General features: G+C 40.1%; 2 protein-coding genes across 4 annotated transcripts in view; both read right to left on the bottom strand.

Annotated features, from left to right (window-relative positions):
* The window catches only part of LOC139977992 (sodium-coupled monocarboxylate transporter 1-like), a 71065-nt gene extending 57791 nt beyond the window's left edge, over positions 1 to 13274 (bottom strand). For all 3 annotated transcript variants that reach the window (XM_071987885.1, XM_071987901.1, XM_071987891.1), the window contains exons 1-3: positions 13123 to 13274; positions 2434 to 2475; positions 850 to 953 (exon numbers count right to left, since the gene is read on the bottom strand). The gene's annotated coding sequence lies outside the window, so the exon portion shown is untranslated. The remainder of the gene's footprint in view (positions 1 to 849; positions 954 to 2433; positions 2476 to 13122) is intronic.
* LOC139977976 (zinc finger MYM-type protein 1-like) lies at positions 4172 to 6727 on the bottom strand. The gene has a single exon (XM_071987873.1). It carries the CDS (start codon positions 6725 to 6727, stop codon positions 4172 to 4174), a length of 2556 nt encoding a protein of 851 aa, XP_071843974.1.
* Positions 13275 to 15526: the final 2252 nt, after the last annotated feature.

The raw sequence follows: 15526 nt of genomic DNA, 5'->3' as shown, positions 1-15526 counted from the left end.
ATTCATTGCTTAAAAGAGGCTAATATATTCTTCCTTTGGGTAATATGTTTAAAAGGATGATTTTATAATAAAGATATACATATCGATTTTCATTTTAAAGGCCATAATCAAAATGTTGCCGAAAGTGCTGTTTTTAACACACGCACATATAGCCAATATCAGAATGCCCATCTTCAGTGCTTTCTAATTTACCTAGTTTTTAATTAATTTTTATAAATCTTAATAGAAACGAACATTTTTCAACCCCCCTTGACTCGCTTCCAACAATATTTGCAGAATGTAACTCTATCGTTCCAATTTAAAAGGCAGAACTTAGAGCGACAGTAAATATGTTGCCCTAAGTCAAATGTTGCCCTAAGTGCTTTGTTTTTCACATGAATTGTTGCCTAAAGGTCGGATTTATATAAATATATATATATATATATTATTAGAGAAAACCAGAGAAATAAGATATGAATCATACTTGACAAATAAGTTTTAGAAATAATATATTTTCTAAAACTTACTCCTTACTTGTCAATTATGAGTCATATCTTATTTCTCTGGTTTTCTCTAATAATATTTTCTTTTGGATTAAACGTGGATTTTCGTTATATTATATATATATATACTGTACTCCTTGATTTTTTGAATATGCTGTCTGACAGTGGGGAGGGGGGGGGGGGGCTGGTTGCACCCCTGTTGCTGAATGTCTGCGGCATTGCCCCAATAGCATCTTCTATCATGATGAGAGTGGATGTGTTTACCTGTCATCTTAATTAAAGCACTAACAGGAGGAGGGGTTGTGGATAGGGGTAGGAGGACGTTGAAAATGATGAACTGTACAAATCATACAGACGATGCTAATACCTGAAACAGTTGTTATGGAAATCGATGTAGCTAGCAAGGGTCATTTTTGTTCCAAGCAAAATCCCCAATGAGAAGCAGATTTGAGCGGCAGCGTCTCGCCAAGGCTATTAGTAGAGATGAGAAAATGGATATACATTACAAATCACGAAATACCGTGCATACAGAATGACAATTTCAACACCTTAAAGTTTAACCCTCATCATATAACGGCTTATTGCTGGCCGTACTCCTGGAAGACCAAACATATATATATATCAGTTAGATGTTCAATAGACTGCATCCTTTAAATGTACATACTGGTAGCTTAAAAGCCCCATTGACTTACACACTAAATCACAAAAGTAATGTGGTCTCTAAGTCTAAATAGAAGTTTTCACTAGCTAAACGCTACCCATTACCGGATAGCTGACAAGTTGGCCTTTCATGGCATTATCACTTTTGTATCACGACCATGTAGATTTTTTGCTATCCAAGCCGGAAGTTTTGTTCACTTGTAAACAAACCTCTTCACTCAGTAGTAAACAATTTTTGTACGCTGCTCCTGGTAGGCCTAAAGGGGTCTAAAATTGCTTCAATTGACCCAATTTTTGCACCATGTGTACTTCCATTCATGCTCTTCAACATGCATACCACAAAAAACCAAATCCTGATTGATAACATATCATAAAAGATGTTTTCCTACTGCATTTTGGCACTTTTTCTGAAGGAGAACATCCGAGCGGAATGATATAGACTCTAATAGGAGTATGCCACCTTAGACATGAAATTGTGAGTGCTATATGATACCCAATAATAAACATTTATGAATATAAAATGTACATGTATATTCTGATATATTTTGTGTTAGCCAGTTGTATCCTGTTAGAGCTCAAGTAGGAGCTACTTCAGGACAGGGATTGTGATTCAAAAGACTGGTATTTGCATTCTTCCAACAAATGGCTGTCCATTCTATTCAATGTTAAAACAATTCTAAAATTATGAAAAAAGTTTCACCCAAATAGTTGTTCATATGTATACTAGTGTTATTCATATGCAAAGTGTAAATCGTAAACATTAAAAATTATGCTATTTTTTCAGTATTTGAAGGGAAACCTGACCTGACTATAGTCAGCAATCGCATTGGTACGGGATTTTAGTATCGAAATCAAAGAATCACAGAAATCAACATAAAATAGCTGCTGTTTTTTAAGGCTGTATCCTCTGGAAAAAAGGTACTTTAAAGTACCAAAATATAATCCCGAAAGTGCCCTGAATTTTCACTGTACGCTCACAGTGTATCTTATATGTGCAGAATGAGGCCCACTTGAAATAAAAATATAACAAGAAATTGCTGGATGGATAAATGTGTGAAGAAGAAGGATACCATAAAGTTGAATTTATTTACTCATCTATCTATATATCTATCAACTGTATCTATAGCTGTATCCTTCAAGATGATATTACTGAAGTTATACCAATCTACATGGGAATCTGGTGAGAAAGATGGCTAATTCATTTCTCTGAATATTCAGAGACATGTAGCTTTTACAATTTACCATATCTGCCAGTCGAGGTCAGCAAACTGTTTTAACTAAGAATATTTACCTCCTGATTCTTCAGATTGGTGTTGATTATAGGCTCAGTCATCTAAGAAAGAAAGGAGAGAAAGAAAAACTGTTAACAAAGTACTCTTCAGATCTACTCCATAAATCTTGGCTGAAATTTGTTCTTCTTCAGAGCCAGTCTGTAGCTGGGAGAAGATCCTGCTCAGATCTAATGCAAGCTCAAGCAGTTACACTTTAAAGATCTGCTGTATAGACCCCAACTGTAGCACGCTATCATGGAAAAGTTTCTTGAGATTATACGTAATCGACCTGCCTTGGTCTTAAAACGACCTTTTTTTTTACCAATTTAATAGTCTGCAAAGCCCTAGTTGCCACATATTTTTTTCTTGTATGAGGGTCTTTGGTGTGAACGCTGTATGATTAAATACACTGTAGACATGAACATATTTCCACACAGTGTTTACACAAAGAGCCTAATGGTGTTTAGCCTTTGTTAAGGCGTATCGCAAAAGTTTTCTTTGCCAAATGCATTGGGTCGACCCTTACCATTCATCACGCTTTGAGCAATTCGTTCATGTGACTGCGCTGGCCACTTCAAAGCGTATATAGAAAGGGGAGGAAAGTATATCAGCCGTAGCAGTTTCCTATTTTTATGTCTCTGAGCAGACTCAGCAGAGTCTAAAATGGTGTTAAGACAAGTTATGCAGGTAGAGCCTGCAGGTCCACTACTGACCGTGGCAGGTCGATAGCATGCTATAATTGGAGCCAAGAAAGCAGATTTTAAAAAAAGAAAGAAAAAGTGAAACACAAGGGCATATGAATATTAAATGATAATAAACACTTCATATCACCATATGGAACAGACTGTAACAGTAAACTGTACTTAGATACAGCCTAAAAAGTTTTACTCCTTATGTTTTTGGGGGGCTTCTTTGACAGAATGAATTTCTTCAATGTTTATACGTAGAAAGGGTAATGAAATAATTTACACTGTAAAGTCCTTAGGAATAAGCTGTTTTTTTTCTTATCATGAAACAGAACAAAGTAAAACTAATAGAGTAGAACTCCTTGAGGAAGGTATAGATAATCATACATTGTTTACAAATTTGAAGAACAAGGATATGACTCACACCCTCCCAGTTCCTTTCAACAACAACATGACATTTAAGCCATAATATCTTGCAATATGGACAAGATTAGTACTTCAGAGGGCTGTGCATTACATTGACCTCATTCATATAGAAAATAGCTGGGTCCATCCAAGGGCGGCGGAAGCACTTTTAATCTGGGGGGGCACCGACGTCGAAGGGCACTTTTCAGAAATTCGATTGGACTGATGCAGCCTGATATTTGGAACCCTTTATAACTCTTATTGTATTATCTTATTTGCATATACACATCACTCCATCAACGCCCCCCCCCCCTCCAAGGAAAAAATACATACTAGCACTGCAATATCCAATGTGCAAATTGGGAAACAAGGAACAAGTTTTCTTTCGAGACAAAATGAGGTGAAATCATTATAAAGTCCAAGTCCCTGCACACGCGATCGATACATGCATGAAAGCAAATTAAATATGTCAAAATACAAAAGGATGGGGTTTAGGTTATGGGATATACTCATTATTCATAGTAGGCTTTAAATGGCTTCTGCTTATTACAAAGTAACAATGTAATATAGCAATGCATTTTTGGAAATGCATAAGGATTTTTTAGGCAAATTGAATATGCATAATGGCACACACCAGAATGGTAGAGAGTCTTGTGGTAGAAAACATTCAAAACTTCCCGAAATATTTCATCCGACGTGGGTTTCGTCTTGTAAACTCCTTGGCGATATCCCGTATGACTAATCCGTCCGTTCTTGCTTTATGGATATGAAGCATTAGCATGTTGTTATAACGTTGTTCACCAATTGTGCTCCGCAAGTATGTCTTTATCCGGCGTTGGACAGAGAAGGATCTCTCTCCGGAGGCTGCGCTCATTGGTGCCAGAAGGTATATATGTATTAGGCGGAGCACATTGGGAAATGCCAGGCGAATGTCATTGTGGTCAGACAGGAGAGATACTACGGTATCCATTGATGTAACTTTCTTTACCAGAGGAAGTCTCTGTTTGATGATTCCATTTAACAATGCCAGTTCCGCTTGCAGACAGTGGAAGTCAACGTCATTCTTATATAGACTCTTCGTCTGTTCGCTGAACCCAAAATCGTGGCCATTTGAGGAATTGATAAGTGCCGTCTCGATATCAACTAGGACTGTATATGATGTTTGTTGAAAGCGTCGCCCCAACTCGGAGATACAGACGTCAATTGCCCCGCAATGCTCCACTCGATATAGATCCTCTGGGGAAGCGAACATGTGTTGTTCTGCATTTCCAAGCTGTAACCGACGAGGAACTTTTCTGTGCCTAGGCAGCTCTGGTGGATTTACAAATTCAATCTGCTCTGCTGCTGAGACGGTCTGCTGGTAGTATACTTGAAAAGAATTTCGTTGCCGTTGGAGATTTTTTTCCAAAGCATTAACGCATTCAACAACTGTTTGTGCAGTTATAGATGGTTTTTGCATAGTAGATGCAACTTGTTCGGAAACGCTAAAAATATTCAATGCAGAGTGTAGACCGATGAATGTCGAGAACTTCTCCATTTTGCTTGCCAAACCAAAGGCAGTACTGGCACTGTCACCAGAGGAATTATCACCTGTACTAACCAGAGTGGCATACAGACCCTCGTAATTGTGCAGGATTGCAGAGATTGACTTTGTTCGAACTGTCCATCTTGTTGGGCACAGCATATGCAAGTTCTCAACGTGGTCTGCCGTATATTCCGATGCGATATTCTGGTAATTTGCCATTCGCTTAGGTGAAGCGTGAATGAATGCTGACACATCCTGCGCAAAACTCAGCGAGTCTCGAATCATAGTACTAGACTTAACACAGCCTTGGAGGGCCAAATCTAAACTATGATTGCAACAATGCAAGTACAGAGCTGATGGGTTTTCTGCCGTAATTCTAGTCGCTACCCCGCTGAGACTGCCAGACATGTTTGCGGCACCATCGTAGGATTGCCACCGACAGTTGTCTAATGGCAGATTACATCGCAAAAGAATATCCTTTAAAGATGCAGTGATTGTTATGGCGTCTGTGCTGGTGAACTCATACATTCCTACGAAGTCTTCATGTACAGCTATATCTTCCTCTAGAGAAATCCATCGCAATACGCAAGTCATCTGTTCCTTGTTACTGATGTCTCTCGATTCATCTGCAATTATCCCGTAGAGGCCCTTCGAAGTTGTGTGAATTTCTGAAATTATCGAACGAAGCACAGAATTGCCCATCATTTCTATTAGTTCGTTAATGATCTCATGACTAAGATAGCGCCTATCTTCAACCCATTGTGCTAATCCAGGTACATCATTTGCTCTACATCTTAAGAGTTGTATCAAGTTACTTTCATCATCATTTTTTCCTCGAATGCTTAATCCTTGACGCGTTAGGTATTGGATACTTTCAATCTGTTTCAATAACAGCTGTCTGTGCATTTCTTGCATTTGGATTTGTTTGCTATCTAATTTGATCGCAATATTTTGCTGTTTGTCTTCAAAACAAGCTATTTTCTCAACCGCCTCTGCATGGAAATGTGAACACGCATGCTTGGAGAGTTTTTCATAACACTTCTTCCAGTTACAAAATGCTCCGGAAAAGAAAGCCTCTTCTCCCCCGTGACTAGCGGTTATGAGATTGTAGCCCAATGCACGCTTACAAATATGGCAAGAGATTGTTCCTTTTGTCATGCAATAACTGAGCCAAGTGTATTGCCTGAAAATGGATTGGGGACACAGTCGAGTCTTTGAAGCACTACCTTTACCGGTTTTCTGTTTAACTGATGTTTGCTTAATGTTATCAACTGTTGGGTGGAATGGTCGCTCTCCTGTGCAGCAAGGTGACTGACATGGTAAGCCTTTTGGTTCCTTCAGTTCTGCTGCACGTTCTACTTTCGCGGGACCAGTCTCTTGAATCGGATTTTGTTGGTGTGGATCAAGATCTTTATCCTGCGTCCAATGTTCCTCTTGATTCAGTTCCTCTGATTCTGCTGACTTCCCTGCTGTTTCTGTATCAGTAATCTCTTGAACCATTAAACTTCCTTGGAGAGAGTTTGTATTTTCATCCTGCTCATTCACTTCAATATTACTATACTGAGGTGTTTCACACTCTGGTTCTGGTTCCTGTTCTTTAGTTACTTTATTGAAAAATTGTGTGAGCTTTGGAATTTTGGTTGCTGTTACTTTTAACAGTTTCTCTCTCATTCGTTTTTGCCTCTGTGCCCGGGGCATAGTGACATAACGGGCTCTACGGGTGAATTGCTGCAAATAATATAATTATCAAAGCCAACTGATAGTTACATATATGACTTTCTAACGTTTATTGAGGATATTATTGCAGGGACATCCCGATTTTCATGAGGTTCATTGTTCATAAGGTTCTTTATTCATACGGAGCATTGGTCAAAACGACTGATATTCATAATTAACAAAAAGGGCATATGTATGTATATATAAATATAAATATATATATATATATATATATATATATATATATATATATATATATATATATATATATATATATATATATATGTGTGTGTGTGTGTGTGTATATATACATTATAAGACGTCTGGAAAGACTTTGTCCCTGCTGTATATAGGTCAAAGGCGAGGATTTATACCATTTGCAACGACATCCAAGGGAGAAGATTGTTCCAGAGGCCTTAATATATATTATATATAAATATTCATATATTTTCCCCAAACAACATGATAGGCCTACAGGTCAAGCTAGAGGCATGTGGGGGGGGGGGGGATTGGTACACAATGGAACTATAATATGATCATACAATTAATCAGGGAGACGTGATAGACCACCGCATTCACACAAGCAACAGGATAGATTGCTGTGCTACGTATTTATTATTTTTCGTATCCGGCTTTATTTTCCCAAAAATAAAATTACCCAAAATAGAATTGTCAATTTCCCACATTAGCTATACCCAATGAGCCTCCGTGCAATAACCTCGCTCATCCCCCAGGATGCGGCAAAATAGCTATAGGCTAGTTTATTATTCAGTTATCTAACACAACCACGATTCCATTTAAAAAGGTCTATGTGTTCCATCGACCATTACTAATACCTGGTCCAAGTTTCCAGTCCCCGGAATTCGGACCGACATGCACCCCTCCCCTCCTACACCGATGTATCTAAATACAATAGAAGTCAGAATCTTACCATAGAAACGCCACTGAATGTAAATCCTGTGAAAATTGTACGATTGTATAAACGCAGCTGAAGATGAACTAAGCCGATGCATGTAGTATAGGCTACTGTATAAAGCTCCTAGTCCTATACATTCAAATCGACCCAAGCTCTGCAGTGTAGCAATAGCAACGCGTATCACCTTCTTTCATCAATCTATGTTTACAAGTTGATGTTTGATTGGCGTAACTATTCAGGTACTTATACAAAATGCTAATTGCTAAAGTAGGAATCTGCCGAATTAGAGTTTACTTTTTGTTAAGTGCTTAACATTTTTTTCCATTTGAAATAGCTTTGAGTTTGACCCACAGCAATTCATTGATACTTCTAAATTAGGATTAGATCTCTTACTGGACCTAATAGGGTGATCAAGAGTACAATTTTTATGTAGAAAAAGGGCACATTTTTAAACTGAGGAAAAGTGGGGGGGCACGTGCCCCCTGTGCCCCCCCGGTTCCGCCGCCCTTGGGTCCATCTCTCAGGACCCTTAGATCAGAATCCTTACATCATCCTTCATAATCATACCCTGTTCACCCACACATGTATATAAGTTTGTATGATAAGTTAGTTAGTTTATCAATACAGTATGTCATATTAATCATTCCTGACTCTGTTTGTGGAAATGTTACAGTATTATGAGACTTTGTAACCTCATGTCCCTCCCCACCGCCATTCCCCAACCCCACCCCAAAAGTATCAGTATAAAGGACCAGAAAAAGATTATCTGATTAAACTAGCCATCAGCCTTAGGCTAGTATCAATATTAATTGTGCAATTGTTAAACAAAACAGGCTCCATATATTCTCTAAGGTCCATTGCTTATTCGTCCAGATATTCAAGACTGGGCCCTTACTCTAATCTGCATTAGGGCCTGTCACAAGTGACCCTTTCTAGAAAGTAACATCAAGTGATAATCAACAAACCATGCAAACATTCTGCTTTTAATTCTCATGGATTTATTGACACGAGATGTTTCAATGATTATTGGTAAAAGAAAATCAGTTTCATATAAAAGAAATGCATACATGAAAATAACTATGTACACCCCCTGGATACTTATCCAGGGAATCCTACCCCCTTTTGTGTTAACTGACACTGTTCTCCATATAGGACACACCCACTTGTATAGTTCACACCCACTTGTATAATACGCTTTATAACAAGCCGTACCTTTGCAACCATGGGCGTCAATCCAGGGGGGGATGGGGGGACACGTCCCCCCCACATTTCGATGGATGGGGAAAACAATATCAAATGTCCCCCCCACACATTTGGAAAAGAGTAGTGTCGTGGCTCTATTTGGTTACGGCTTACACATCTTAGGATTCATATCCGCGAATATCACTCAATGTTGCTGAATGGAGAATTCCACCCAGATCTCGTGAGTTGGTACCCTGAGCTCTCCAACAATCTTAAGCTTAGTCTGCCTTTCTTTCGAGGCCAGTTCCATTCGTCGTCGGTTGAAGGGTATAGACAAATATTCAAGTCGATGAATCCAGCGGTACGGGCTATGTTTGGTGAAGTCGAAGCTCTCTTGCGGTTGCTCCTCGTCTCCTCCGCCAGTTCGACGGAAGCCGAGAGATCTTTTAGTGCTTTGAGGCGTTTGAAGACAAGGCTACGGAGCACCATGACTCAACAGAGGCTGAACCATGTGATCGTGTTCCATATTCACCGCGCAGGGACGTCGTTAGAGGGGGTGTGGGGGTGTCTCACCCCCAAACTTGGTAAAACTGACGCTAGTTGGAAAATTGGAGTGCGACAGTGGAATTTCCGACTGTCGCACTCTAGTTTATCTAGGCCTATTCATTTATCCCTGTGATTGTGCATGACCTAAAAAAAATTTTAAAATTTCGGTCAAAATTGACCTTTAACCGGTCATATTTACCACGTTTTCCTTGCCACTTTGGGAAATTGTATCTCGCGATTCTTATACTCCACTGTACAAAACTTCGTATGATTTTGAATACTACAAAAAAAAATGCCTAATAGAACTACCGTCATAGGCGTAGGAGCCAAATTTGTTTTGTGGGGGGGGGGGTTGTAACGACTTGCCCGAAAAATATAACCAAAATTTTTCGCGCGCTACGCGCGCATCCCACGTTATAATGTGCATATCATACAGGCATGCATCGGTTTTTACATCGCATGCAAATAGCATACAATCATTTTCCGACTTATTACCCTTCCGTATTGGTGATAATTGTTGGGTAATAATAATACCAATTTAACCACTGAAAAACACATTGCAAATTATCAAAAAAGCTATCAGCATATTGCCCGAATTTCACAAAAATATTTGGTTGGGTGGGGGGGCCAATAAGTTTGTGAAATGAGTGCCAGTGGGTACAAATGTATCGCAACAAGTTCGTAACAGAAGTGCAGTCACGAAAGATTGGGTTTTCTGACTGACACTGACCGTATCGTTGACGAGTAGCGGGAGGGTGGGGGTACAAAGCAGCAGTCGGAATTTTCTGGCTTCAAAACCGATTTTTAGCCACTACACCCCCCCCCCCCCTCCAATCATCAGGCCTTAGCTACGTCCCTGGGTACATGGTGGTTAAATGGTACGCTCCGACCAGAATTCACCCGGTAACCAGATGCAAATCCACCTAGCAACCGAGGTAACTTGTTTGAGGACTCCAACGAACAACCACTGATTTATTTTCATGCCTTCATCACTTTAGCCACCACTCACATGCATGGACCTATTCTAAGTCTGACGATACATGCGCATGTGTGAAGTCCTGAAAACATAATAAAAGTGGTTTGTCTTGCTATCCTTGTTTTCAAATTTCATGTAAATGTATTCTCGTAGACCTAGCAACCTGGTTTAACATGCTGGCGTTTGACGACTTTTGGCCAAATTTGCGCTAAGCTCGCTATACGAACTCGGATCTGGACTGTGCCTTATTAGTTAGTTATTTAAATTATTAATAATGGCGTATGATGAAATGCACCATTTTTTGGTATGACTCCTAGGACGGAAAGTCGAGAAACTCACATGCAGTCGCAGCGGATAGCTTCCTTCGCCTATATGTCCGGGGAAATTTTTGGGACATCGTTCCTATAGACCAGGGGTGGGCAACCTGCGGGCCACATGCGGCCCGCCAGTGATTTTTTTGCGGCACGTGAGATGTCTCAAGAAAAAGAAAAAAATCAATCTATTTTGCATTATCACCAAACACGAGCTAGCTGCTTAGAATTTATCTGCACTTATGATGCTGTCAGGTTGGTCTATTATCACCATTAATTATCAACTGGACTGTATTGACATTATGGTTTTGTGAATACAGATTAAGTACACACACCTATTGCTTGAACGTCCTCGAAATCAAAGGTTTGAAATCAACAGCAGGTCGTTGGTTAGGTGCGGCCCTGTCAATCTTTCACTCCTAAAATCTGGCCCATTCATTCAAAAGGTTGCCCACCCCTGCAATAGGCCTATATCTGAGGCCCTAGGGTCAGTGGCGTCGTGCCCATTGGGGTCCGGGGGGCACAGCCCCCCCCCCAAAAAAAATTGTCAAAGGTGTCAAAATTTTGTCATAACTTAAAAAAAAAGTGTTTTCGAAATCGAAAAGTAGACTAAATATTCAATTGCTCTTTGATGGTCGTTGCGGATTTTCCACACACCTCAAAGACGACATATCGGGATTAGTAATGCCATTACCTTTGAATATGTTTGTCCTAAGCTCGCGTTTGATACAGTCTCAATTAACCTGGAAAATAATCACTTCGTTATCGCGCGTTTTACCTTAGGTTTCGCTACTTTCGCTTTTTCTGCCCATGTTTTCAAACGGCATGGCTTTTTCTTCACCCAGTCACCACTTCTCACGGGCATGGGCTGCAAGGGCGGCGGAACCGGGGGGGCAAAGGGGGCACGTACCCCCACTTTTCCCCAGGTTAAAAATGTGCCCTTTTTCTACATAAAAATTGAGGTGTCTCAAGTTAGCAAGATGCCAGGGAACCAGAATGAACACTCGGGAAGGGCCTTTTTCCGGCCATCTGAGGGGTTTGTAAAACCAAAAATTTTCTACTACGCTCCGCGCCAACCGATGGTGGCACTCCGCTCAGATAGTCGTGCATACAACTTTGCAAATCCTGGCTACGCCTCTGACTCCTAATGAATTTCTGTGGGTCAAACTCAAAGCTATTTCGAATGAAAACAAATTTGTTAAGATATTAACAAGAAATAAACTCTAATTCGGAAGATTCCTACATTAGCAATTAGCATGATTTCGCCTCATTTTGTCTCAAAAGAAAACTTGTTCCTTGTTTCCCAATTTGCACATTGGATACTGCAGTGCTAGTATGCATATTTTCCTTGAGAGAGGGGGGGGGGGCGTTGATGGAGTGATGTGTGTACACAAATAAGATAATACAATAAGAGTTATAAAGGGTATACTAAATATAAGGCTGCATCAGTCCAATCGAATTGCTGCAAAGTGCCCTTTGATGTCGGTGCCCCCCCCCCCCAGATTAAAAGTGCTTCCGCCGCCCTTGATGGGCGGTGATCATGGATCAGCCAACACGAAAATGTTTCGATATCTTTTGGGCGCTTCTGGGAGACGAGGAATTGGTAAACTTATGAATAAATGGCGATCACTTCCTTCGAGAATATTTCCCAAAATAAAAAATTGCCGGAAAATTTTATCAATTTTAGGGGTGTTGCTTTCTGCCATGATGCACGGGAAGTGCCGTTTCCTGCAATCTGAGGGGTCTGCCAGAAGAAAAATTTTCTTGTACGCTGCGCGCCAACCGATGGTGGCGCTCCGCTTAGATAGTACTTACGGCCGGAATACTCGAATCGATTACGTCCCCCCCACGTTTCAAATCGGATTAACGCCCCTGTTTGCAACGCATAGAAACAGAATGGGTTGCCTGCCCTTGGAATTTACTGTAGTAACTCATATGCTCCAATGCACCCAATGATTGCAGTGAAGCATATCAACAAAATGGAGGGACACCAGGAATTTTTTCATCCACTTATGTGACAGTGCCCCCCAATTAAATTTCAGATACTAAAGAACTAATGAATATGTTCAAATATACCACTAGCCTAGGCTAAACTTGGCCTAAACTAGTTACGCATAGCCTAGGCTAGGTCAGCTTGAAGTGCACTATAAGTTTCGAATGTGCTATTAATAGTATTATAAGTTTTGCAGAAGTGTCATTGTTACTGTCAGCAAAGATACTTCTACGAAAATTGCTCAGAGGTTTTTGTTTTTGCAAAAGTGAGATAGACCTAGGCTAGGCTACAGTACAGTAACGTTATATATGAATTTAGCCTTTATCGCTAGGCTCCAAGTCCAAGCTATGGGGGTTGCCTAGGCCTATGCCAGCAGGATCGTGTTCCGCGACATATTACTATTATAATATTTTTTACTATGTTGTGTACAAAAGTGGTAAAAAAGAACCTTACCTTGACTCTATAAATCTTCATGCTTAGTTTAAAAATGTTCGTTGCTCAACTTCAGCTTCTTCAGATTCTTGTTCCACTTCCAGTATCATATTCCAAGACCTATACACAGAAGCTTTGAGGCTGTATCAGTTCTTTGGGATTGTAACTATCTTTTTGTCTTAACGGGAGTAGCGCCCTCGATTTACAAAAAGTTTCAGGGTGTACAACGAAGAAAATTATTCCACTAACAAAGAGAACAGAAAATAAGGCAACTGACCGTGATCATGGTAGAGACGGGGAGGGGAAACAAGAGAAAGGTGAACTTATAATGAGGAGAGGTGTTATGGAGGCAGAGAGGAATAGGAGCGGCAGAGATAAAGGGTAGGATGCAAAAGGAGAGGAGGTGGGCGAATGGCAACGTTCCTTGGGTATTGAATTAACCGATCGGTCTGTTATAGTCGCTAGCTGGTTCTTGAAGGTTTCCTTACTTGTTACGTTCGATTTATTGATATCTATCACCGAAAGAGTGAATCTACTCAAATAATAAACTGAACATTTTGTGTTTTTTGGTGTGGCACGTAATGGTTTATTGCACGAGGTTATTAACATTCATCGTCAATTTTAATTATATATCAAATATTTTTTTTATAATTCAGATTGCCTGGATCTTCTAATGGTCTGGTAGACGCTTTCCAGTCGTTTGATCTTCACAATGGCTTAATGTTACTGGGATTGGCTGGATGTTGTAGCCTTCATGGTATAAGGTGGCTTTGCTCGTAATCTTCTTCTCATGTAATGATCTCCACATGACTAGCTGACGATGTTAAATCAGCCGGGAATCTCTCTTCTTCATTCATTTCTTCTCAATCGTAACTTTCTGCTGTTCAGTAACTTTCATCTTCAAAGGTATCACCTCTCCGTCACGTGATACAGGGCTTGGTTGAGGTTGCATGATTTATCAAATTCATCTTACAATTGTCAAATTAATGCTTAAAACTAGTGTTTCCATACAGGCTGGTTTTTCTGGGTATAACCATGGAGGTTTTACCTCCATAGTATAACTTTAATGCTTGAGTCATTCAATGTTAAAGGAATCTTAAAAGACAAATTTTGGAAAGGAAGGATGGGAAGAAGTCTTGGGGGTTCTTACCATGTCTAGCAATGTAAATAATTCCAGTTCCTTCTCATACATTGAGGTAAAGTAACCAACATACATCTTGTTGCTTGCCGATAGTCGGGCCACAGGGAACTATTATTTTAATTATTATTCCCTGGTATTACTGCAGTTCGTACTTATCATCCACCCACCATCAACTTTCACAGGTTATGTATTTCAATTTCTAAAACATCTTGAATTAGGTTAATGCTGTGTTTTTCTTTGTCACTGGGTCCCTGGGGTAGCTGGAGGTGACACCGTCGATCAGTTCTGAGAGAAGCTGAAGGTCAGTGCAAAGCTGAATGGGTGGTAGAAATAAACCCTACACCATAAACAGTTATGTGTCGTTCTATGTATGTAGAGTTGGGCATTTCTGCTTTGTGTAGGTCATTAACAATATCAATGAGCTAGACTCTAGAAAGCCTCTAGTCCCCAAATTCTTTACACCAACATACACTTGTGCTTTCTGTCAGTTGTCTGCGGTAGTACGCTTTGCGCGTCTTATTGTAGGACAAAGCGCGCATGGGGGATGCTAAGTAGCACCCCAAAATATAACTAGGGTATTTGAAATATGTAAGCTAAACAAAATCTCCTAGTTTCTTTTTGGCTGTCTACGGTAATGTGTTCTTTTTTCAATAAAATAAAAACATGGAAAATTAGGAAGCCTCCAACAGCCCCACCCCCCCCCCCCCCGTCAATGCCTTTAAGGTATGTTAATACATGGTCTTGCTTTCTTTTAAACGTCTGTTGTAGTAAAGTTTGAGCATATTTGTCTAACTGTTCTGAACGCGCGCAGAGTACAGCGAATTAAAGCCTAAAGCAGAGCGGTTCAACCAGGGGATCCCCTTAAAATCAAATTTCCCCACCTAGCCGTCCATCTCACCCCACAGAACAACAAAAAACATAGGCAAAATAGAGGAGGAGTATTGGCATTCCGGCATGCTTTCTTTCATGCAATTCCACGCGCATAAAAAATAGTTGCGGTATTACATTTTGCGCGTGTCCAATTCTAAGAAAATCGTATAGCGCCGAAGGCGCTGTAACATATCTCTACTAGTCAAGTTGTGCGCGTTCCTGCGCGCATTGCCCGCGCTATCAGTGCGTTCAAGAAAAGTAAGGCGCAGTAGTTAGCATTCGAACATACCTAAATTCGGAGAGTTTAATCATAGTAAAAATATTTTACTTGGAGGAATTTATCAGCTTTTTTAACAGAATATTATTTTGCCATGACAAGGCAGGGAACAAAGCCACGTTTGCAAAGCGGTTGCG

This window comes from Apostichopus japonicus, chromosome 2, assembly GCF_037975245.1.
Source record: "Apostichopus japonicus isolate 1M-3 chromosome 2, ASM3797524v1, whole genome shotgun sequence".
In the NCBI taxonomy this organism is placed as follows: Eukaryota; Metazoa; Echinodermata; class Holothuroidea; order Aspidochirotida; family Stichopodidae; genus Apostichopus; species Apostichopus japonicus.
The sequence above is the reverse complement of the archived record's forward strand: the minus strand, read 5'-3'. Positions and strand labels throughout refer to the sequence as shown.